At 41.7% G+C, this 25,997-nt stretch overlaps 1 protein-coding gene across 2 annotated transcripts; it reads right to left on the bottom strand.

Annotated features, from left to right (window-relative positions):
• Positions 1–362: 362 nt before the first annotated feature.
• On the bottom strand, positions 363–25,303 carry CCDC191 (coiled-coil domain containing 191). 2 transcript variants are annotated; one of them, XM_054973542.1, is made up of 18 exons: positions 25,224–25,303; positions 24,104–24,142; positions 23,046–23,187; positions 21,745–21,891; positions 19,880–20,058; positions 19,418–19,641; positions 18,044–18,206; positions 16,320–16,510; positions 15,333–15,573; positions 13,900–14,384; positions 12,351–12,427; positions 10,375–10,457; positions 9,839–9,940; positions 8,968–9,111; positions 8,186–8,338; positions 6,566–6,720; positions 5,385–5,559; positions 363–5,274 (listed from the first exon to the last, which is right to left on the bottom strand). In XM_054973542.1, the coding sequence occupies exons 1-17, from the start codon at positions 25,293–25,295 to the stop codon at positions 5,427–5,429; spliced, it is 2,730 nt and encodes a 909-aa protein (XP_054829517.1). In that variant the 5' UTR covers positions 25,296–25,303; the 3' UTR covers positions 363–5,274; positions 5,385–5,426. The 2 variants fall into 2 exon arrangements, with proteins under 2 accessions (XP_054829517.1, XP_054829516.1); XM_054973541.1 differs by having other exon boundaries at positions 363–5,559.
• Positions 25,304–25,997: the final 694 nt, after the last annotated feature.

The following is a 25,997-nucleotide window of genomic DNA, read 5'->3' on the forward strand; positions in this document are numbered from 1 at the left end:
CGGGTATGGTGCAGGGGCCAGGATTCTCTTTGGCCAATCAACAGGAGCTGGAAGCTCTTAAACAAGTTCTTAAAAAAACCCGAATCTCAAATTTTTTTAATGGCACAAAAAGGTTGGTAATATCAGAAAGTTGTTTCTTATGAAAATTTTTTACCATGCACCAGAAAATTAATGGCATTTGCCAGTAACTTTCCTGGGATGTGGATCACAGTATTAACTGCCTTTTTGTATTTAACTGGAGCCTTGGGCTTAATGATAGATTCCTTGTCTAATAGCCAAATGTTATGGGGTTATCTAAATCATTTGCACAATGGAAAGTTTAAACAGATTTAAGTGCCATTTATATAGGATCTAAGTGCAGTGGGCTGAGTAGAGGGCTAATGGGGATTGTGTCGTGGAAAACTATTGTTTTAGTTCTACTCTGTCCTTCCCTCCTAGTGAATAGTCTACAATAAGAAACTTAAGGAATCTAGATTGTTGAAATGTGAGTGTTCAGTTATCCATAGATGTATGGACATGTTCTATACATAGTTCATTACATTCTCATTGGCTGAAAAGGTGGGGAGTGATGGAGGACTGGAGACTTGAACTTGCCTTTGCTCCCCAGCAGATTCTTCTCCTTTTAAAAGATAATTGTCCCATTGAGGACTGGAGCTGTGCCTTGATAGCAATATAAGCACACAATTGCACAAGTTTCAAGTTGAAATAAAGCTGTATTTTGTACTGATTTATTGTTTTAGCACAGCAGTGTGTGCCATTTGTAATGCAGCAGATAATGGAGAATTAGAGGAACTGGTACCCTTGGAGCCCAGGAAACAAAGGAGTTATCAGCTATCTTCTCTCTCCCTCTCACTCTTCAGATTAAAAACATTTTTTCTTCACTTGGTACTTGTTTGCTGGAATTTCTAGGAGCAAAGGAGTTTTCCCCTAGTGATCAGTGGAAAATGAAATATTTACAGATTATGGTAATTATTATGGTGATTAATTTACTAAATATGTAAATGTGTTTTCATGCTGATGGAGTGTAGTAAGTATATGACAGGGACAGATTTAGAGGGGCACCACCAAGATTGCCTGAAAGAAGGGCAGTCAGGGTACCAAACTGGTGGTCTTAATGCTGTGTGCAGCTGGCAAGTAGCAGGGATTTATTATGCTGTTAAGAATTATACAGCTTGACCTGGATCAAAAAATGCAGTAGAGGCAGCAGCATCTGAAACACAGTGCAAGTCTGCTCGAGTTCTTGACTACTGGCTGGATCTTTGCTAAATACAGTACAGTGAGCTCTTTGAACAGGGAATAGGCTGGGTAGAGCTGTGTATTGTGGACAAAAACTCTTGTTTGAAGGAATTCTATAATGTCCACAGATGCATCTAAGGCCAGTAGTCACTTACTTGCTTTATATTTCCACCTTTCCACAGAGTTGAAAGGATTACTTCATGAGTGTCTTAAAAGAAAGTAGTGTTCAAATGAGAGGTTACCATGGAAAAGGCCATTCAGTGTGGTTGCAAATAGGCTTGCTTGGGTTGTAGAGATTTCTTTAGTGATCTTGTATACTACAGTGAGTAAGTGGAAGGTAACACCGCATACTAATTTTTATGGAAAATCAGGCCTTTAATATATTTGTCATATGAAGGGTATACCTTCAGCCTTTATTTTGGCACATGTATTTGCTAGAAAAGCAACTGGCTCTTGGGACATGCCTACAGAAAGTAAGAGGCCATCGTGACATACTCTTGTGTTTAAAAGAGCAGAATACAGAACTAGATGAAAACAGGTAAATTAACCTAGCAGTGTCTTGATTTCTCCACTTCCTTCAATTAGGTTTCCAATGTTCTAATTTTAAAACATTTGAAAATCTTTACATGCTATAATAGGATTCTTTCTATACACACATACATGCTTCTATACTGCTTGGTGAATTTCTGTCCTCAGTACAGTACCAGAGACATTCACGCCATACTGAATCCCTGTTGTGAGCAGTAAACTGCTGCCTCTTCCCTTTCCAGACATGCACTTGTACTCTGAGATTTCCCACTGTCAAATAGCATGTAAAAACAACTCTTCCCCGTAGGCCCAACAGCATTTCAAATACCTCAATGTTTTTAATGGTGCTTTTTTCTTTCAAAGTAGATTGCTTTCAAGTGTCTTAAAATAATTTGCTGTGGGAATGTTTTCTCTAGAGCAAGTACAAACTGCCTCGCTGTCTAGTGTCTTAATTCCATGATGTGTGACTTTTAATCTCTACATGAATGTATTTTGCCTCTGCAGGGCAGGATAGTGCAATCATGGATGGTTCCTTTAGTCTATTTTGTGGCATTCTTTTTCTTGACGCCTTTATGCCACTTCCAGGCTGAACTGTATGGAAAAGAGGACTTGGATTCTTTTTAAAAAGGAGCATTTGCCTTCTTAACAGCTCAAATGTATTTACAAGAGAAACATGTAGAATATAGCAAAATTGCTTCCATTGTATGTACACTTTTCCCAATGTTCTGCCTGGCAAGTACCTCGCAACTTGATTGTGAAACATCTTATCTGTGCATTTTATCAAGTAGTGTGGTGGCTTTGTTTCATAAGTGGAGCATTATAGAAGTGTCATTCTAAGTTAAATAAAACTTTTAAAATACAGTGTGGTGTGGATTTGAGGCAATTATACAAGGCTACAAAGCAGTATACTTGTAAGTTAAACTGTTCCTATCAAGCAATATGTCTGAGTGAACGATACTGCAAGTATTCTGTCATCTCTGGAGTGAAACAGTGAAATACTGTTAAATAGTGGAACTATTTAACATCAAAGGATAGCATAGGAAAAAGGGGATGCTGTGGAAAAACCTCATAAGTTGAAAGGACAGGAGTATGTCAGGAAGGAGATAAAAAGGAAGTTTCCTGAGAGGGTTGAAGTGAGAGGGCAAATTGAAGTCCTAATGCAAAACGGACAGTAGGAGCTGATGCCAGAAAAGAAGAGGATTGGAAGTCGAATGGCATATAAATCTGCCAATTCAGAAGTATTTCAGGCACTTTGATGTTTTTAACAGTTGAATAAAGGAAAAACCACATCTGGTAAAATTCTCCCTTTGATACCTATGAAAATGACTGAATAGTAGGAGTTTGTTTTGATTATTTCAGGTCTCAAGGTGCCTTGAGGCAGGCACAGAGGCTGTAGGGATACATTTTTGCAGATAGAAGTATAAGAAGTAACAAAAAGTCTCACAGCAGGTGAAGAAAGCAAGTAAAGAATCTTGAGCAGCTATGTAGCTTTGAGTGTATCTGCATTCTGTACTCTGACAGATGTAAAACAGAGAACTAGATCTCTGAAGCTGTGTGAAAAGAAGGGCGTAGCTGAATCCCAAAAGCCACAAAGGTGATGTGTAACTGTGGGGCGGAGGGTGGCAGACTTTCCATCTCCAACTAGTGCAGGGACAAGATGCCATTTTGACACAGTCAAGAATACCCGAGCATCTGTTGGAAAAGATATTCTTGGATACCTGGCAAACCCCTTTGTTTTCCAAGGCTTGTTATATGATCTGGCAGTGAGACATGCAGGCTAGCATTCAGCTTTCACGCAGAAGACTGTTACTATGTTTACTGATAAGCAGCAAACAAAAGGTCAAACTGTTGTTCAGTTGTTGTTTTGACATTGGTTGGTAATTGTATACCTATTTTTTTTAAGTGCATTTATTTGTCCATGGCCTGCAAATTCCTTAGCCTAATATCATCAGAGTCAAATGATTGCAAGGCAAACAAAAAACCTGATCTCCTTCTGAGAAAAGTGCTGTTTAGTGCAGAGTTCTTGTTCCTCAACACAAAGCTCGCTTAAGAGCAGAGTGAGAGGCTCTTAAGAGCTCGTGATTTTATCTGAACAAAGGCTTTTATAAAACTATGACATGATCTCTGAGGTGGCCTATAGAGCCCATCAGTGTCTTGCCAGCCCACAGACCCTGTTCTACACACACATTGATTCTTTTCCAAATACTAGTCACTGCAGTCTGGCAGGCAGATCATCAGACAATGGTGATAATGTAGCATGAGGGGATAAGATTCTACTTCAAGGTCACTAGGCACTGACAAGATGGGTAAAATGTTTGATTTGTTTAATGTCTGATTGAAGTTAGAAAGTGAATTCTAATGGATTTTATGCTAATAGAAGACTGTTAGAGGTCAAGAACAGGAATCTCCTCCTTATACTGTAAATCACACAATTACTGGGTGTTACCTAACTCTGCAGGGCCTCATGCAGGCACCGGTTCCACCCATGCTGAATCATCTGCTTGTCCCTGAGGCTCATTTATAGTTACAAACCCTCTTGCAAATTCCTTATCCTAAAGCATAAAACTGGGCTGAAAAGGGCATTTGATCAATAGATTATAGTTGGAGCTAAAATAAGTCGCCTCCAAGATTACAGTCAAGTTCTTCAGCTGGTTTCCCAACACAGATTTAGCTGATGGTGGTATTTAAATGGAGAAAAAATTCTAGCCTATTTCCAAGATTTTTCTGAGCAGCAGAGGCTCTAAGGAGCCCCATGCACTCTCCCACTGCCTCTTGCTCACCCTGTGGACAAAGCTTTGAAAGGCAGAGGCTTGTGCCAGTCAGACAGTACACCTTTTCCTACACTTAAGGAAAATTCCCCCATAATAATAAATGGCTACTAACCCTGATAAATGAGCTGTCAGCATTTAAAAAATAGTAAATTGTATTCCCTGAATTTCTTACGGTGCAAAGGCTATGCAAAATGTGTATGTCCGTAACCGTGAACTTTATTGCCAATCCAGCCACTCAAACCCAGAGTAAACCAGAGTGATGGAAAAATAGAGGCCTACAACCAAAAGGGAAGTTCAAGCTTCAGGCAGGCAATTCCTCAAGGAAGCAGCCACAACAAATAAGATGCAACCTTTTGCAGCTTTCTGATGTTATGTCAGTCCACTGTACATAAGCTTCCTTTATACTTTATGCATACAGCAACATGGAAGTCATTTCCTATTGGGGCCTTCCTCTAACACAGAGGAGCACATGTGAATATTCTATGTGCATCTTTCTTCATAATTGGCCATGTGTCGTATTGTGGCATTCATACTTTTACTACAGCTGTGTGAAAAAGCATCACAAGGATGAGGTTTCATGCAGCTGCACACGTGTGCCAAAGGTGTGATAGCAGGTTTACATTTGTGTATAAGAAGCAGATCACTGTTGCAAATAGGCTGAAAAGGAAATTCTGACCTTAGTGCAGTTTTGATTGTTAGAAGTTCAGTATGACATTTCCCCAGGGAAGCAAAGATGTTGCTGCGGTGAAGAAAGACAATGAGAGGCACAGCGGTTTAGCATTTCCCGGAACATCTCCAGGGATTCGCGCTCAGCCAGAGAAAGACATGATGCACATGAACTCTGTTCACCTCCAACTTGAGAGCTGCCCTCTGGGTCTGGACCGCCAGTTGTTATATGAGGAAGTCGGGAAGAATTTCAGTGACTCTCTTTCTTAACTGTTGTAGTCTTTCTTCTCTCTCCCTTTCCTCTTTCATCAACGTTGGGAACTGCCTCCAGGCCCTGAATGCTATCCATGTTATTCTCCTGTATCAAATATGCGGGGGGGGGGGGGGGAGGTAAGCAAAACCCCACATGCAAAAATTAAAACAGATGTGTAATTGCAACACCAATTTTTCTAGGACAGTACTGTGTTATCCCGGAAGCATATATGATGGAATAGCAGAACAATTTCATTATGGTCAGGTAAAGGACGACGTTATCAAAATAGCATTAAACAAAACGGTCTTTCTTAACGAACTGTGGAACTCCTATGAAAGTTTGTTGTGACTGCAGAAAATATCCTTGCATCAACATCAGTAGGAGAAACAAAAGTCCCCAGTGCTGCCCTGTCCTCTGACTCCATTTATCTGCACTGCTTCTCTGTATGCACTTCTCTCCCCCCTTTCCTTAGACACTGTACATACACTTAGGTGAACTGGCACACCTCTGGCACACTTACAGACAAGACTATCACCTATGGCCATGCCAGAAATGCATTTTTAAATTATTTATTCTTTACCTAATCCTTGGGTAGTCACTGAAATGAGGTTTTCCCTTCTAGCCTTGTTTCTTCCTTTACTCAGTGTTGCTCCAATAGCACCTGTGTATACACAGATTTACAGTACAATCCTAAGAAGAGTTACTCTAGTCTAAGCCCACTGAAGTAAATGAGCGTAGACTGGAGTAACTGTTTAGGATTGCACAATCCTACATCTAGGGCAGGCGAGCCCACTTGTGAAGGTGTCCACACCTATCATCCCGTTTCCTGGACAACTACTGCCTTTGCTTCGCCTATAAATTTATTATCTGCCTCTTATTTTTTGTCCTTAATACAGAGTTCCTAATTTAATACTTTCTTTTTTTAATAAACACCTCCAAATCTGGCCTTCCAGTTGTTGCAAAACCTGGCAGACTGCGTTTATGAGCACCATCAGGCCTCTGGTTCATTTCCTATCCCAAAACACTTAAGGAAAATCAGCATCAAGAATTTTTTTGCATTCGTTTGCGCTAAAAACAGTTCAAGCAAAACCCACATAAATTATATAATCACCTGTAATTGTATTGGTCTGCAATCTTCTGTTTCTCCCATAATGCATGTTTTTCTTTATTAAACATATCTAACCAAACCCCAAAGGCAGTCTTCTTAAGTGAAGCCTCACAGAATTTGTTTGCATTTTCTTCCAAAGCAGACGCATAATCCTTATACTGGGAAGCAGATCCAAGGAATTTCACAAAAGCATACAGCAACATAGAGGGGGAAATATGCAAAAATAACAGAGGACCAAGATGAGAGTTTTGAGGTTACATTCAGAAGAAAAAAACCAAAGAATCAATGAATTAAAGACAGAAAAGCCAAAATGATATGTCTTTGGTGACAATTATGTGTATTTTATTATTTCACACAGCACAGACTTCTGTACTGAATACACTTCAGCGTCCAGAAAGTCTCAGATTTCAGGGCTGCCTTTTTTTCAAAATGGTGTGATCCTGATGCTTTCAGTTATCTGGGAAGGGCAAGGAATGCAGGTTCCACACATATCCAAGCACACTGGAAGTCAGGTTGGAGCACCTGCATACTTAGAATCATAGAGTCAGAAGGCTGGACAGGACCTCCAGGGTCATCTATTCCAACCCCCTGCACAATGCAAGAAATTCACAACTACCCCACACCCCCAGTGACCCCTGCTCCATGCCCAGAAAATGATAAATAGCTCCAGGATCCCTGGCCAAACTGGCCTGGGAGAAATTGCTTCCTGACCCAAAAGTGGCGATTGGCATTACCCTGGGCATGTAAGAAGGGGCCATGAGAACTAATTACTGGTGTAACCCTTCCCTCCCTCTCATGATCTGCTTCGGTTCATAGGATCAGCATTGCTGTCAGATGGCCATCTAGCCTCTGCTTAAAAACCTCCAAAGGAGAGCCCACCACCTCCTGAGGAAACCTATTCCACTGATGGACTGCTATAACTGTCAGAAAGTTCTTCCTAATGTTTTGCTGAAAACTCTTAATTTCAACCCATTGGTTCTGGTTTGACCTTCTTGGGCAATGGAATACAACTTCACGCCATCCTCTCTATATGACAGCCCTTCAAGTACTTGAAGATGGTTATCATATCACCTCTCGGTCGTCTCCTCTCCAGGCTAAACATACCAAGCTCCTTCAACATTTCCTTATAGGACTTGGTCTCCAAACCCTTCACCATCTTCGTTGCCCTCCTCTGGATATGTCCCAGCTTGTCTATATCCTTCTCAAATTTTGGCACCCAGTTTGAGGATATAGAGATGTTGGAACATGTCTCTGCTCAGGCTCTCAGGTGCCACGCAAGATGGAGAAACAGTCCCATACATCATGCTGCAAGCACGGTGCCACAGTAAGGTAAGGCCTATCACCAGGTTTTCAGTCGCCCATGCCCAAATGCACAGCCCCTCCTCCCCAGATCCACACACAGAAAGTCCAAGAACAAGTGTGGTCCAGTATCATCATCATAGGCACACTGGTTGTTGGGCACTGAGTCACCCAATTTACCCACCCATATCACCTACTGGTAAGGAAAGCAAGCTTGCCCCCAGAGGTGGCCCTTAACCCACAGCCAGGATTAGAAGTCCTTGGCAGAGCTAGCAGTTTCAGACTTAAAAATTATTTCATAAACAAACATTTTCTCTTCCTCACCTTTATCCAGCTCCTCAAGCATCTTTTCAGTACCAGGCAGGAATAGACCTCCTCAGCCTGAGCAGTTTTCTTAGCAAGAGTTTCTTGGGTGTGCTGAAGCCAGGAAAGCAGACACTTTCTCTGCAATTCAAGGCAGCGATGCCTTTCTGCCACCTGAGCACAGAGTCAATAAGAGTCAGAAAGATACACAGATATTTGGATAGTTGCTGTCAGGCTGCAGCCACAGAACTCTGCAGCGACACTATCAGACTTGCAGCTATAGCTCCTACCACCATCAACATCGGCAGATAGGACAGATAACACTAAAAGCACAGCCTAACAAAGCATTAGAAACACTAAACTATGCAAAACAGAATTAAATGACATATACATTACAGATAAAAGTCCTCTGAAACAAGTACTCTGTAATCTTTCAAACGACACTTAATAGTGTTATGTGACACATTGCCTCCCATTAATTGGAGCATGTGTTACGAATGAAGTTGCATAGTACACTGTTGCTTCTCTTCAGTTCCCCTCTTGCTGTTCCACCCATCCCTCCTACGAAACAGACTAAGGCCAAGAGCATTCCTGTAGCCTAAACATCCAGGATGCACGAGTGAGTCAAGGAAGAAGGTTGGGACTCTGATCAGGTCAAGCTAAGCAGAAGCTACTCTGAGAAATCTTGATGTGATGGGCAAAAACTTTCGTTCTATGACTCTCAGCCCCCTGACCAAGGATTAGTTAGTAGAGGCTGGCGAACAGGAACCCAACATTTCTTTCATCTTTACTCTGGTACTTACCATTGTATTTTGCTGAGTTAGCACGATCAATCTTTTCCAGGGCTCTAGCCCCCAATTTTTGAGCAGCATCTTAACATAATGCTCCTTTGCTTTTGAAAGGAGCTGCTGCTCTCTCTCCAGCCTTTTCTGCTTTTCCAGTTCTTTCTGCAGTTTAGGAAACAGACGAGATCAATTCATACCCTGGCCAAGAACATTTTTTGTGTTGCAGTTGATTTGCATAATAAAGGAGTTGCTATCAAGAGTATATATACTCTTGTTCCTGGCACACTCATGTGTCTATATGATGGTGTCTCAGAATGCATTGTCAGTACCTATTTTCTGGCACTCAAGCCATCAGCTTCAATTGCTGGTGAACAATAATTCTTGCCCTAGAATTGCATATATTTTGCTATGGAGAAACAGGTTACACTAGTGGAACGAGCTCCTACTGGGCAGTGCCAGTGACATCACAACTGTCCCTCCCACTTGCATGATCTTGAATGGTCCATTAGTTTTCCCACAGATGGTCCATGTATCTGATCCACATACCTACTCCATATGTAAGCACTACCTTCTACCAGTATGTGGGTAAGGCTATTCCTACCCCTCCTTCTCCTCAACAATGCTAGCCTTGCCCACTTACATTACACGAGGAACCCAGTTATCACTTCACATTCAGCCAGCTAGTGTATTTCTGAAAGAGAATGTCTGGTGTGTTCTTTACAAGAGAATGCAAATCATGATAATGGTTTTCACCTCTGAACACGACATTACACTGTGAGTAGATTGACACCTCCTGGTTATTATAAAATGGGCACTAAACATTTTCAGGAATGACGAGTTCACCAATACTCAAACTGGCTAATAGAAGCAAACACAATATTTTGCTGACCATTTTTTGCAGTCTCCTCTCCTCCCTCCTTTTCTCTAGCTGAGCCTCCTTTTCTGCTGCTTCTTGCCTTTGACGCTCTTCCTCTTCAGCCTTCATCTGGGCCTTGAAACAGATTAAAGCACAAACTAGGCCAACCCCAGCACATTTAAATTTTCTCACAAAGAAACAGAATTTGCAGGCTAGTCACTTTCCTAAATAGAGGTTAAAGCCTGAACTTATACAAGAGAAACTTAATTGAAATGTTATGATTTCAATGGACTTAGGCTGGAGTAAGTCATAGGACTGAACTGTTAATACTCGAGGCCAGTTGACTTATGCTTCACCCAAGGGCAGTACAGATACAAGAAAATTAATTTCCTCCATGCTGAAGCATCACACTGGCTCATGAGCCTCTTTTGCCTGAATAATAGTCACTACTTACAGGAGGATTAGCTATTTTTTTAACCTGTATCACGGTTGCCATAATGATTTTCTTCTCTAATCACACTCCCCTGAGACATTCATCAGGGTACTGGACTTAGTTCAGTTTTACTTACCAGCCTCTCCTCTTCACGTTTCTTCTTTGCTGCCTCCAATTCCCTCCTCCGTTCTGCTCTTTGAATTGCTCTCTCTTCCATAGCTATAGAATTGAGGAATAAAGGAATAAAAGCAAATGATGTCTTCAGACATTAAGAAAATATAGCATGGTTCACAAACTTCCCATTTAATGCAACTACAGTTGTTGGAGCCATTAATGTATATTAAGGTTGGTGGCAGGCACAATTAAATCTCCTCTTGTTCATCCGTTCCAACAGTCTTCAGTTTGTATACCTTTCCTTCTCAGATTGCCTGTCTTTTGGTGAGGCTTTCTGGTACAACAGATACGAAAGGTATATTGTCATCAAGACTAGCAGGGCTCATTTCGAGGGGGAATGCACCGGAACACAGTTCTGGCAGTTCCCCCATCAAGTGGCCCCGCCCACCTGACCTTTGGCCATTTTGGGCCGTTTCAGCCTCGATTGGGGCTGAAACGGCCTGGATCGGGGCCGAAATGGCCCAGATTGGCTTGGTGCCAGGCGGGGGAACCCTCCCCTGCCCACCATCAACCCAATCCTGGCTGTTTCGGCCCAGATTGGGGCCAAAACAGCCCGGATCAGGTCTGGCACCAATCCAGTCCCGGCTGTTTAGGCCCCGATCCGGGCCGAAATGGGCCCAAAATGGCTATTTTGGGCCATTTTCTGCTAGGATCTGGGCAGAAACAGCCAGGTTCATGTCAGTGCTGGGCCATTTTGGACCCATTTCCAAAGGGATCGGGCCCAGAATGTCCGGGATCGTGTCAGTGCCAGGCGGGGGAATCCTCCCTTGCCTGGCACCTACCAAGTCTAGGCTATTTTGGCCCTGATCTGGGCCCCGAATGGCCATTTTTGGCCATTTGGGGCCTGTTTCAGCCGGGGTCAGGGCCAAAACCACCAGGACTGGGTCAGTGTCTGGCAGGGGACCCCTCCCCTGCCTGGCACCAACCCAATCTGGGCCATTTTGGGCCCAATCCAGGCCAAAACGTGCCCAAAATTCCCTTTTGGGGTCCTTTTGGGCCCATTTCGGCCTGGATTGGGACGCCCCTGATCGGGCCACTGCCAAGTGGGGGAACACTCCCCCGTCTGGCAACAGTCAAATCCCGGTCATTTCGGCCCGATCAAGGGGTGTGGCCCATGCTAATGATTTATGCTAATGAGTTCCTGTAGCTCTTTTTCTATGAAATGATCCCTGAAGACTAGTTTAACTAAAACAGGAAATCTATGTAATTTTTCATTAGTTAACATTCTCAGTGCTCTACTTTCACCACGGGGTATGACAAAGTTTCATTTTGAATCCAATGTTATTTAACATCCAAATGAAACACCTCAGAGAGATTCAAGACTCAGTGCTATCAATATACAGTTCTCACACTCTCATTCTAGGGAGGCAGTGGAAGTTCTAAATCAGTGACTGGAGGTAGAGAAGGACTGAATGGGGTGAATAAATGGAAACTTAATCCAGAGAAAATTGAAGTACTGTGGTTCAGCAATAAAAGCTGATGCAGAAAATGATGCTCAACCTATTCTAGATGGGGTAACAAATAAAAGAGTTTGGGGGTACTCCTGGATGCTCTTTATTGCTGGATAAACAGGTGAGCTGAGGTAGCAGAAAAGTCTTTTGTCAGCTATGATTATTAGCAAATCAATCCACAGTTACATATGATTGTAATATTCACATTATAGTATTGTAACATGCTCTTCATGGTTCAAAAACTCAAGCTAGTAAAAAAAAAAGTGGCACCGAGAGAATTAATGGATGCTCGCTGTAAAGAGCACATCATCCTGTTGCTCAGTTTAACCATTCACAGAGTAACCATCAAAGATGGCTATACCCCCACGGAATTTTAGAATGTGATCTCTAAACAAGATCATCCAAATAATCAGCACATATTTCTGTGTTCACTGCAAATGAATCAACTCTGAATTATATCTGAATGTAGATCCCAAAAGCCGCAAACCTTTGAGTAAAGGATGGGCAGAGGATAGCACCTTCAGATTCTTCCTGTTTTTAACAGCCAGTTGGTGATTTTCTGACCTGAAAGAAAAAGACAGAGGGGGAAAAAGACCGATGATAAAGAAGAAAAACTAGAAGTTATTATGGACTGCTCACTCAAGCTCTTTTCAAGTACAGAACAGATTCCAAAAAATACCAAATAGCATTAACAGCAGTTCTCTATTTCAGTAAGAAGGAGTCTAAGTGAATCCATTTATCATCACTAGGATCAAATCCAACCTTGTTTATTGAGACAAAATTAACTAGTTTTAGGGTACTCTCTCAGCCTAATCTACCTCAAAGGGCTGTTGTGAGGATATAATGAGGATAGGAAGAACCACGGATTCTACCTTAAACAATTAGGAGGGGGGAAACATCTCTTCCTATCACCTTTATGACAGGGAGTACACAACTCTTAGTTTATTTCATTTATGTTTCCTTCTAAGCCTTATCTCTAAATGAAACCAAGGTATTATATAGCCTATAATTTTTAAAAATGCCAGAAATCAGAACTCTGCACCAAAACAGTTCTGTGCCAAGAAAATTACATTTTCGCAATTGATTAGAATTTGTATATTTTTGCTTATATTGTATTATTTATTCTGCTTTTGCAAGTTATATTGGAGCATGTAAGCTTATACAGACCTCTCTAATCCTTTTTTCAAAAACAGCCATTGCAGCCTTAATGGACGGACTTTTTTTCCATCAGGAAACTAAATTTTGCACCGAATATGGTGCTTTCCCCTACTTTTATGCAGAAGTATTACCATATCAGATTTGGGAATGGGAGCAGGAAGACAGTTTAATAGGGAAGCAAAGTTCCCTATTAATAGGGAAGCAAAGTTCAACAAGATTCAAAGACGTCCTTACAATACAGACCAAGTGGGATTTTCACAGTATCTTTTGTGAATAACTATAGCAACATTACCATCATAGGCAGTTGCACACGCACACTTTTTTTAAATCAAGGAGACTGTCTTTGGAACACATACTTTTACAATTAAATAATTGTGTAATCTTCAACTGCAGCTACTCAGTGTGCAGAAGCAATGAACTAGCCAAAGATACAAACTGCACATGGTTTGAAATGGGAGTGGAGGGAGAAGAATGCCCCTTTCCCAAAGACATTTTATTGAGTGGCATTACACAGTAGCAGCATATATAGTGCTGGCTGACTACTCCTACATTTGTACAATATACAAGACCTCTGGAAGATATCCGCTACTTGTAAGTATATAATTATTACTTATATTATCATACTATGAATTATTATGGTATTATAATACTATACTAGCAGCAATCTAAGACATAGCAAAATATTCAAACAATGCAAAAAGAATAAAGAATGAACCATTTGTACCACACTTGGCTGTGTTTATTCTCAGTAAAATCCATCATCCAATGAGGCACCTGTTATGTTAAGATACATCATGGTGCACCTTTGGGGCTGTTTTCTCAACCTGACATTACGCTATCATCAGACTACTGGACTTTTCTGTGACAGAGTACTGTACCTTAAACGTTCTGTATTCTTGTCATCTGACTGATTCTCTCTCAGCTGATTTGTTTCTCTCATTTTTGGAGCAAGATCGCCAAGTGCCTTAGAAGTGGCCGTGGCCTGCTCAGCCTCCTCTTGGGCTGTCTTTAGATTCTGGTTCCCCTGAAGTTCAAGTATCAGCTCTCGCTGTTCTTGAAGTTGCTGTCTCTGTTCGTTAATTAGCTGCTGCTGGAAGGCATGACGGTGCTCAAAAGGGTCCAACCAGCCAGGTATCACTTTTGGATTTGATGTACCAAGATGTTGTCTAGAACTTCTTCTTAGGCCATCAAACATTAACTGGTCCTGTGTATTCAAAGCAGCATGCTTCCGGGTGACCTGCCATGCCCATCTGGGCTTTGGTGGAGGAATATTACCTTTCTTCCCAGTCTCTGGAGAGCAAGCCTTTTCTCTTTCCACTTCTGCAGCTGGGGGCTCCTTTTCTAAAAGGAGTATTTCAGCCACCTGGAAGAAGAGAAGCCTTATGCCGATTATTGACATCAAGGTGGTCTCCATTCTCATTAAAGAAGCATCTTTGTTTATGAAGCTCTTTTAATAAGTTAACATGACTGCACCCAAGTCACATCTCGACAGCCCCTGAGGAAAACCATTATATTTGTTTCCTATTCTTTCATGACATATTTAGGCATTCTACGTTGTCCCACCTCTTGGCCTCCTCAGGGATGGAAAGTCTATAATCAGAAAGAAGACGGGCCATAAAGTAAGCAATTGCACAAGGCATATACATTTTTTGTTTCATGATTTTTTCAAGTTTTTCCAGCTACACTACAACTGCTCTCAAAGCTTGGATTTTCTTACCTCACAAGTCATACTGGGGTACAAAAGCCCTTTACATTGCACTCAATTTCTTTGCATTGCAAAGGCTATAATTGCTTCCCAACAGGGAAAACAGTATTTTCTTGGGGAAGGGCAGCAGTCTGTGCTTTCGGATGGTTCACTTGTTACTTTGTCCTTGAAATTCTACCACAAATGAAACTCGGTATGGGATATTTATTAAAATACAGAATCTTCTTGACTCTGATGTGAATAGAACTGGCTCTTTGTAAAACACTTCATTCACTATTTTGTATTTTACATCCCTGGGAAGCACTAGTTTTGCAAGACAGCCTGTTTGAGAAGAGAGTCGGGAGTAGCAGGCCAAAGTCCTCACCCAACAAAAGGGTCTGCAGCAAAGCCTCACCACCACTGATACTGCTTAGCTATATATATCCCCCTTCTGCTGGGATGGGGAGGCCAGGGGCAGAAGGCATCACCTGGTGTTGGCAGGGGTGGGGGCGATTTGGCCCAGGGCCAGCGACCAACTTTTGCTAGGTCCATGCTTTGGAATGATGATCAACTTCTAGGTAAAAAAAAAAAAAGCAGGTGGTAAAACCAGACAAAAATAAAATGTACCTCTCCATTATTCATAGATTGAGCCTGAGTGTCTTTGGTCTCTCCGGCATTCCACATGCCACTGGTAGGATTCTTCTCCCGGGCCACTAGCTCCAGGAGTTTTGCCATTTTTCTCCTTGTTTCCTCTTCTTTCAGCTGCAGCTCTCTCTTTTCAATTTCTGTTCGGCTCCAGCATTGCCATTCAGAAAAATAATGGTGTAAAATGCATCTCCGATTAAACTCGATTGCCAACTGTTTTTTCCTGGAAAACCAACATAAAAATGACCAATGATGTTGACCATCAGCCCCTCATTAGGATTTATCTTGGAATTTGAAAATGAATTTTCGGAGAGTTCCTGATTTTTTTCTGAACTAGTGCACCTTTTAAAAGACAAAAATCACCCAATGAAAGTTAAGGAATGATTCAAAAACAATTTTTTAAAATGGGCCCGGAATCAAAAGGTGGATGAGAACCCTTGCTACTGTCCACCCTAGTTGCTGGTGTTAAGAACCCTAGCAGTTTATTTCCTAACTGAGACATTAAGCCTGGTGGAGGCAACTGAAGGCAAGCCACTTGCCCAACCTTTTCTGCACAACTGGCAACAGGACGTTGCAGCAAGGAGGGCACATAGACTCATAGTTCTGTTTATGGCACAAGGGTAAAGAAGGAGACACGGAAAACTAGTAGAAACTTTGATGTGTTTTGTGTACACAAAATGTACATAAAATGGCTACAAAAGTTTATATACTATTGTCCATTGTGGATTTGTTTTACATGAAAGTAGCATCTTTACAGTTTTTAAATATTTTATTTGAACAGAATATTGTGAAGGCATACCCTACCATGCCTCTCTATCTTTTGTTTTAAACTAGGGATATCATTTTATCTTTTCATTTCAAGAACAAAAACCTAAGGATGATAAAAAGCCCCCAAACAGTACTACATTCATTCTGTGCCCTAGTGATTTCCCGAGATAGGGGTGGGGGGTATGTGCTGAATGCTGCTACCTGTTTTGATCCCGTAGCTGGCTCTCCATTTTCTGAGTCTCCAGCTCCAGCTTCTGAGACCATGTGTAGTTTCTCCAGGCTCGCAAGGCCTTCAGCTGGCAGTTCCAGTCAGCAAGGGCCCGTGCTTTCCCCACCTTAATCTTGAGATCCAGAATAAGCTTATACCATGCAGAGAAATACCTTTGCAGGCACTACAGGGAGAAAGTTTATAAAAGCCATTCTGTTACCTTCAGTAGAGACAAATCCAGTTAAAGTGGAACAGCTGTGTTTTCCCCATAGCAATTTAGTTTATTATACATTCTCCCACTTTCTGTTCTAGTTTAAACATACACAGACAGCTAACATTGCCAAACAGTTACAAAACTTGCACCTTTTTCTTTCTCTTACTCTTGTGTATAAAGGACTAGAAACCAAGCCAACCTTCAGAAGGAGAGGAAGAGAGAACAAGGGCCCTTCTGGCAAGAAGCATTTAAGACAGAGGGGCTCAGTTAATTTCTAACCATATACCTGTCTGTAAACTACCTTTGAGGCAGTTGAAAGATACAGCTGAAATATTTAAAATAAAGAGAGCCATGTGTGCACAGTCAATGTGACTATAGTTAGCAATCAAGCCATACCCTCACACTATTAAAGAACAGCTTATGAATATGGACATATCATAAGCCTGTTTCCAATGTGCTTCAAGCACATGGCAAGTTGTCTCACTAAGCAAAACAATTCCCTACTCCAGTGAGAGATAGAAAATTACTGAAATGTGAATCATGAGGATTGGCTAGCAGGCCCACACCCCCGAGATGAGCATAGATGTGGAGTTCCTGAGTTAATCTCACCCACACCCTGCCGACCTTCCTCCTTCCTAATTAGAGTTAATCAGGGACCTGGTAACTCTTCTTTTCTGCTAATCGTGGGTCATCAATCAACTTTTCTTACCTTTAGTAACATCAAGGAAGGTTTAATCAAGCCCATTTTATTGTCTCACCCCTGGAGACAACCAATAAGCCATTGTTTTGGGGGCAGAGACGTCAGTTTTGTCCCAGGATACGTTTTGCAGTCTAATTGGATTGCCCTGCCATGTGCTCAATGTGTTTGTCCTGGGATCCTATGCACACTCTCAGGCTCATGTCTGAGCTTCCTTCCTCTTGCCGCGAAGCACTGGTCGCTCAGCTGCTACTCTCTACAGACATCTATCTTCTAGACTGGTATGTCCTCCCTATTTTCCTCCCTATTTTCTAGTTAGCTCTGTGTGCATGCAGTGTGATTTTATGTGTGTTTGCTTTTGCTGCCACTTTAATCAAACCATTCCTGTTGAACACCTGCCTGGTTTCTTTTAGAGAGTTCTCTAAGGGAATGATCCTGATATACATTGGAGAGCCTGCTAGTTAGCCCCCTTTTGCTGGTTCTCCTTGTAGATTAATTCCCCCGGTTCTCCTTGTAGATTAATTCCCCCAACTCACAAGGAGACCCCCCCCATTTAAGGTAACACTATGCGCTATGACCTACTAGATAAACCCCAGCTCCTATCACTCCACTGATAAACATAAGAAAGTTCTGCTTGCTACACTCAATACTCTTGCCTCTTCCCTTAAAGAATACCCAGCAATCTCAAAAATGATCCTTTGTTGGGCTAAGAATTTTCTTGGTTTACTGAAAGTTGCCCAAGACCCCAGGAGAAAAGAACTATCTGGCTCAAAGGGGTCAAATGAACAGAGACCATGAATGCTGACCTTATGATTTGCAATGTCAATCTTGCTCAGCACCTCCTGCAGTTTGGTTTCTTTCTCCTTCTTTTGTCTTTCTTTTTCACTGTCTATGAGGGTTGGCAAAGTAGAAGGTAAGCCAACTTGTACCAGACTCTGAAGTTTTTTTAATTTGTGTCTTTTTCTTTCCCTGAAAAAGAAACAATCCATGAGAGGAAACTGGTAGAAAAAGAGAGCATCATGACATTCATCTCATCACACAGTGCATCAGTTTCCAAATTCTATATTGAAAAATAGATAAACTATGTGATCTCAACTTCAGGACTATAAGGTGGTTAAGCCTTTGAGCTCACTGCCAAGATATAAATTGGCAATTTACTCCCTCCACTGCATCTTTACCAGCATTATTCTCAGTGGACCAATACCCTTTGGGAGAGATCCTCTAGAGATGTTAAAATGTAATCGATATACAATGATGTCCAATAATCACGCCCCCCCCCCAACAAATTTGGTTGAGACAATGAGCATCCTAAACAGATGTCAGGAAGCAGTAATGGCCTGGATGAGGGCCAAATGGCTACAGTGATGCTGTTCAATAACTAGGAAATGTGTCCTCAGCTTGTCCTGGATAGGGCTGCACTCCTCATAAAAAACCAGTTAACGGCTTCAAGGTACTATTAGATTTGAAACTTCAGAAGGATGTTCAGATCTCATTTGTAGCATACTGGCTTTAACTAACGGGGACTGGTTCTCCAAATGCTTCCCTTTCTGGAAAAGTGAAATCTGACATTATCCTATCCCTAATACATTATTGCAATGCACTTTATATGGCACTGTCTTGAAGACAATTCAGAAACTTTTAGCTGGTGTAAAATGGAACTGCAAGGCTAATTCATTGAAATTTTAATCAGAAGTCCTGTTCTGTGAGCCTCCATTAGCAGCTGTGATAGGATGGCCAGAGGAGACAGAGCAGTGTCTCACTTGCAGAACTCCCTCCCTGATAGAAGTAGCCTGGGGCCTAATCTTTGGAAGTGTTTTCTGAGGCATTTGTTGGTTGCTTTCTTACCTGTTGTGACTTCCACTGATAGCTTTTAGAGAAGCACATATATCTTTTTTAGCTATTTTTCCTGCTATCATTGATATTTTAATGTGGTAGCGCTACTGCTTATATTTGAACTCTTTAGTTGTTACAAATTTTGTTACTGTTTGTGGATTTTATTAATTTTTTTTTCAGTCTTGACTACTGATGTTAATATTCTCAAGAAACTTAGTGGGGAAGCAGCACAGAAACATTTTAAATAAACTCACAAATTTTAAAAAATTGAACTTATGCTGCACAGTGTCTTGGAAGAAGATACCAAAATTTGCTTGACTTCTATGTTTTCATTCTCCAAAGCTTACATTTTCCGTGCTTCTTCCATGAGGAGTCTTTTCTCTATAATCTCCTTCCGCAATTTTACCATCTGCTTTTGGATTTCCTCTTCTTCCTTCCTGGCTTTCAAGAATTTTTTCTTGTTCTCCTCCTGGAGTACCTTCTGGGCCTCTGACATGGCAGATTTTTTCAGGGCCTTCTCTTGTTTCACAAGCTCTAGTGCCTTCTGGCGCCTCAGGTGATTTTCTTTCACCTGAAAAGCAAAAACAAATGCAGAGATCATAACTCAATGTTTTACATAACTGGAGGTCCCTCAGAAACAAAATAATATGAAAGTAGTAGACTTCAGGGGTGTGTTATATTGCAAATTGTTACCTTTCTCCATGAGATCTTTCCTGACAATAATCAGGCTCAGGATTGCATGGAGAAATGTATTGCATGAACTGAGTTCCTTGGACACATTTGTGGCAAATAAGCTTCCTTCACTCCACCTGTTTATGCCGTAGCTCCATGGCAATTCTGGGGTCCCTGGTCTTCCTCTTCTCCTTGAGATCTTCAGTTCTAAGGTCTTTCAATATTCCACTGTCCACAACTTCACTTAGCAGTAGATGCTGCAAAAAGTCTTGTGCAGTAGTACTTTCTATTTCTTGTTCCAAATAGTCATACAAATCTAGAATACATGATACAAACTACAGCAATAAAACTCTTAAAAGGCTGTGGTCAGAAATCCTAGAAAAATGAAAGAGTCTTGAATTATTTACAAGACAAAAAACTCACACATTCCCTGTGATTTCTCTCTCAAATGTTATGAGTGGACCATTCAAGAGATAGTCCTCTCCACTCATACCATCAAAACAACTGCATAGCACAATTTAAAATCTCCTGAGGCAAAATGGTGAATGGAGAAATTGTTATTACTCTTTTGAGCAGCCTAATTCTCTATGATATCTGCTCTTAAATAATTCTGCTCCTTGAGTTAGCAGCACTTTTTAAAATGTATTATTCTGTTGAAATTTGGAAAGCATACAGAACTAGAGCACATCCAAAATGAAGAGTCACATCTTAAAAACATTTTTGCCTCCCTCCAGCAAAAAGCACCTGCTAACAAAACTTAAGGGGTTGGAGAAATGGGGAAGGGCTGCCCCCATTCTAAACTGGCATCCTGGTATTGCAGTATAGTCAAATCTGATTGGTTATGTGGAGCTGTGAGGTCATCATGTTCATAATATGTCAGTTGACTAGTTAGGACCACGATCCCAGAAAAAGAAGAGGAAGTTAAGGAAAGAAATAGGTACCATAGAAGCAGCCAAGAATAAGATGTGCTGTAAATAGGTCCAGGAGTTCTGGGAGGGAGGGGAATGGGACATTTTGACACTATTCACAAATGTTGAAAATATTTGCTGGCCAATATTCTGAACAATTTTGAGAATAACATTTTACCTGACAATCATACCACTTTTGTAAACACTATGTCCAAATATGCAAAATAAACGCCCCCATACCCAGTGTAGCTTAGACCACAAACATTACTCGAAAACTAATAAAATCTTTTTTAAAAGTCAGTTTAGGAAGCAACGATTCATTTGCATAGGCATGAGTGTACAGAAGCTGTGGAGAAGAGTGGAGGGCTGTTGGAAAGGATAGCTCCTTTACTTCTATCCCTGACATAAAATCTGCAGCTTGTAGCTTACTCATCCTCCAGTCCATGTGGCAGCAGCTGTTTCAAGTTGGGAACTACATGCCAACCACAAGCCCTTTCTCACTTTCCTAGAAAGGGGGTGGGTACTATGTTGGGAGCATGCACAGAAGAGCTACCAGTGGCATGTCCAAAGCCTCTTGTGGCTCTTGAACCACTGAATATCATTGTATTTAGACAGTAAGTCCCATTGGATTCAGTGGAAATTACTTCTGATTTAGGGTTGCTAGCTTCAGGTTGGGAAATTCCTGGAGATTTTGGGGGCGGAGAGAGTGGGATGTTATTTTATTTATTTATTTATTTTCTTAAATTTACAGTCAACCCTCCTCAAACAGGTGGGCTCAGGGCAGATCACAACAACTTAAAACACACTACACAATTTATCAACAGTAACCATTAAAAATATAAATAATGCGTATCATTCATTTAAAAACTTATACTACCACTATATAAATACAGTGGAGGGATCTCAAAGGAGTATAATGTCATAAAATCCCCCATTCAAAGCAACTATTTTTCTCTAGGAGAACTGATCTTTGTCATCTGGAAATCAGTTGTAATTCTGGGAGATCTTCACCTGAAGATTGGCAACCCTATTCTGATCAAACGTGCATAGGATCAACTTGTACATCTACATCTGAAATCAAGTTATCCTCTCACCATCAAACTTTTCATACTTCTGAATGCCTGCTGGGGGTTCCTGGGGAGGAACAAAGCAAGCAGCAGGATTTTCAGCTGCATCTTCTTGATCAGTTGCCAGTTCCAGTTTCAATTTTGAATTCATCCAGTCACTAAGAAGTTCTTGAGCTATATTGACAAAAATGGTCAACAGCATTACAAAAATTAGAAACAGTAATAAAAGCTAAAGTTGCAAACTAAGTCTGAACACGGAGCCCCTGTGGGGTGTAGTGATTAGAGTACTGAACCAGGATTTGGAAGACTCAGATTTGAATTCCCATTCTGCTGGGTTAAGATGAGTCTCTCTCTCTCTCTCCCTCTCTCTCTCTCAGTCAATTACTCTTTCTCAACCTACCACACAGGGATGTTGCTTTGAGGATAAAAAGAAGAAGGGAAGAATGACAAAGGCATTCAAGTTTCCAAAATGTTTTTTAAATTTTGGAAAGTATACACAAGTAGGACAGAACCAAAATATGGCAGGGGCACATCTTGCTCTTTCCTGTATAAAGAATCTGCCTCATAGAGAACAAAATGGAAGAGAATGATGTTAACCACTTTGGGTGCCCTTTGGAAAAAACTGCATGGTATAAATAAACAATGATAATAATAATCACAATGAAAAAGAAGAGTATCATGAAACAAGCTGGCAAGAAAAAGAACTCTATTGTGAAACCTAACTAAGCAGAAAATAAACAGACATTTTGAAGCAAGTCTCTTTGAGTTGTATAATATTCACTTTAAAGTTGGTATGATTTTTTATCCTTATTTGTTAGTTTTGTTTACATTATTATAACCTTCCTTATGCCTAAGAGAAATAGAAAGGTATTAAATTGGTAAATAAAAATAGGATATAACCGAAATAATTCACTGATTATTTATAACATTTTAACAATAATTTTGGTTGCAACTCTTTATATTGCTGTTGTTGTTTAGTTTATATTGCTGAAAGTTATTTTGTCATCTGCAAACTTCAGCATAACTTATAGAATTGTCCTGCTATGTTGACACAATTATCCCTTTTACCATTACTAGATACCACTGATGTCCACAGGTAGCCAATCCCCAGCATACTTGGGAGCAAGAATTCTGAAAAAACAGTTTGCAGCGCAACAGTGGGAAGAGAGGTCTCCTTTTCCAAGAAAAAAGAATATCTAAAATCCTATGATCATGCACCAGCCTTTGCATTGACCAAATAAAATTCTCTGGAACACAAGCCATGAATACAGACAGAAGGCATCCTTGAGTAGCTGCAAACAATAGAGTTGCATTTAGTTAGAAAATACCTTCCTCATATGCCTCATCATGATCTTGCAGCTGCTCTTCTGTCTCCAAATCCAGCACTGGACCACAAAGCCTTTGAGAATAAAGTTTCTTCTTTAAGGAAAAAGCCTCAGAAACAGCAAATTCAGAGGCTTGTTCCACCTTCTAAGAAAGAAAAACGTAATAAATTTAATATCTTGTATATGAATAGCCAAATGCACCCTCCCTCCATGGATACTTAAATCTGTAGATTGGGGCCATTAGATCAGAAACCAGATGCTTCAATAACCTTGGGGACCCCACCCGGGTGGCATAAAAATCTGGAACCTGAAAAAAACCACAGTAGGGGTTTTAACCCCCCCCCCCAAAAAACACTTCATGTCTGCGTACGTGCAAACCTCTGGTGGGCAACAGGACAGGCCCACTGAAAGTTACATGCCACTGCACCACCAGAAGAGCAGGGCCCATACCAGCTGATGGCTAAATCAAAAGATGGCAGTTAGCCAAGCTCCTGCCACCTCCTCCAGTGACCAGTCAATGAAGCAGCATATGGGAGGCTGGGAGCAGGTATCTCCTCTCCCCTTGCTTCACTGCCTAAAGGTCAGGAAAACAGTCAGGGTTGGGAAAGGGAAAGTGATGGAGGGGGAAAGATAAGTGTAGGGGATTTGGAGGAAGACACAAGGGGTAGGGGATAATGAGAAATGTCATACAGAGATTAGGTTGGGGATAGGAATAAAGTGACAGAGCAAGGGGGAGAAGGGGATAAGAGAGACATAGAAAAAGAGGGGAGTTAAGAGGGGAAGATTGACAGAAGGTATGGGAGAAGAAGAGTTAAAAGTGACAAAGAACAGGGAGTGGGAACAGGAAATGGGTAAAAATGAGGGATAAGAGGTGGATGAGACAGGAGCAAGAAAAGCCAGGGGTGATGAGATTTCCCCTCCATGCAACTTCCTTGCCCTTACCATAGACACATCTTAGAAATGTAGGGGAAGCCCAGAATGGTTCTCAAGGGGCCCCACTTGTAATTTATACTATAATAATAGGAGCACAGACAAGCTACATACACTGTATTTCCTCTTACCTTAATCCAATGCTCCACACTGTCAGCATGAAATTTTGGCTGAAAATAAATTACATATATTTATTGATTTATTTGTTTACTTCATTTACACCCTTTTCCTCCCCAATGGGGATCAAAAGTAGCTTACACCATTCTAATCCTCACAGCAAGCCTTTGAGGCAACTTAGGCTGAGAGAGTGTGGTTGGCCCAAGGTCATCCAGCAAGCTTCCAGGGCAGAGCAGGAATTTGAATCTGGGGTCTCCTGAATCCTAGTCAGACACTCTAGCCACTATACTACACTGGATCTCATGTAACATACAGTAATATACATAAATGCAACATTCAGTATTGTCTTTATACAGTACACACTATTTCCTTTAATGTTCATATTAAAATAAAAGTAAAGGGCCTTTGTGAAAATACAAGATTGGACATCCTTGCAAGTCCCAAGGCAGCACCAAGTTGGCAGTACTCCCACCCCCTCTTGCAATGGAAGCTGAATGAAATGTTGCCAAAAACATTTGTGTTGAGGTCCCATAACTAAAGCAACTGAAAAAGTCCCTTTCTTCTGGGTTCCCTTTTGGTGACCAGCAACCCTGCAATGGGATCTAATTTTTATCCAGACCTTCCTCCAAAGCGTTCATAGCAATGGCTTTCTTCTCGACCGTTCTGTCCCAACAACAACCCTGTGAGGTAGGTCGGGCTGATAGAGTGTGACTGTTGCCAGATTGCATAATGAGCTGCAAGGATGAGTCAGCTTTGAACCTAGGTCTCCTCAGCTCTCGATCCATTACACATATTGACTCCTCCACTCAGGGGCTGAAGAGCAAAAAGGCGCTGCTTGCGTTGGATCAGTGAGGATCCCAACAGGGTGGCACTGATGGTGTAGCGGTTAGGGTGTCAGCCGGATCTGAGAGACCCAGGTTCAAATCCCCCCTCTGCCATGAAAGCGTGCAAGATAACCTTGGGCTAGTCAATCTCTTTCACCTTAACCTACCTCACAGGATTGTTGGGAGGATAAAATGAAGGAGAGAAAACGAATGCACATGGTTCCGAGTTTCTTAAAGAAAGTGCGGGATAAAAACGTACTAAATAAAAGAAATACTGACTGAAGGTGGGAAGAGAAATCAAGGCTCCTACCTTTTCTCTCGAAGGAGGCTGGGTGAGACGCCGCCAACGGTACAGCCCAGGCCGAGGTGGCATAACCGCCATCGACAAAGCCAAAGACCTGCACAGTCTGCGCTGTTCCTCGGTAACATTCACTCCCTCAGGCCCTTGCCGTAGGGAATTTTGGGAAATGAAGTTCTACCGGGTAAGGAGCACCGTAAGCAGGAGCAAAACTATAAACTACAAGACCCACAGAGCATAGCGATGCGAGCGTAGCGTCCTTTGAATCTCCATGACAACAGCGTCGCGGCATCCGTTCTCACTATTGCCGCTCTGTGATGATGAAGAGTACTCCGATTGGTGAAGAGAGCGCGAGAAGACAGGGACTTATCGCGAGAGACGGCTGCCGGTTCTCGTGTGGGTGATTTGAGGTACAGTTGAGCAGCGACACGTGTGAAGTAGCGGCTGTTCTCCGGGCCTCGCGTCGGTCTCTTTGGGTCAGGGTCGTGCGATAGGACAAGATGGACACCGCGCAGGCGCAGGCGCTTGGCCGCCGCTCTGTTCGTTACGCAGAAGGAGACCCCGGGCATGCTGTAACTGGCGGGTTAGGGACAGAACTCATTATATAAATAGACAATTAAAAATCCCAGTACTCTTCTTGAGGCTCACAATAGTCTGGAGTATTCCTGCGGAGTCTCTTTTGTAACGCCCAGGTCAATACAGGGACTGGCTTTTCTCTTCCGTGTTTCGCAAAGCGTTTCACGGGCTCCAAAACGCAGCCCCCTTGTTCCCCGCAATTCTGCCACC

Source organism: Eublepharis macularius, chromosome 3 (genome assembly GCF_028583425.1).
Source record: "Eublepharis macularius isolate TG4126 chromosome 3, MPM_Emac_v1.0, whole genome shotgun sequence".
NCBI lineage: Eukaryota > Metazoa > Chordata > Lepidosauria > Squamata > Eublepharidae > Eublepharis > Eublepharis macularius.

What these genes read in the sequence shown, in the direction of transcription:
- CCDC191 (XM_054973542.1), bottom strand. Translation starts at nt 25,295, where the DNA reads ATGGCGGTTATGCCACCTCGGCCTGGGCTGTACCGTTGGCGGCGTCTC. An exon ending in TGGAGCTACGGCATAAACAG is followed by an intron (nt 19,642 to 19,879) that starts GTGGAGTGAAGG and finishes TTTGCTTTTCAG; the next exon opens with GTGAAAGAAAATCACCTGAG. An exon ending in GCTTGAGGAGCTGGATAAAG is followed by an intron (nt 6,721 to 8,185) that starts GTGAGGAAGAGA and finishes TCTGCTTCCCAG; the next exon opens with TATAAGGATTATGCGTCTGC.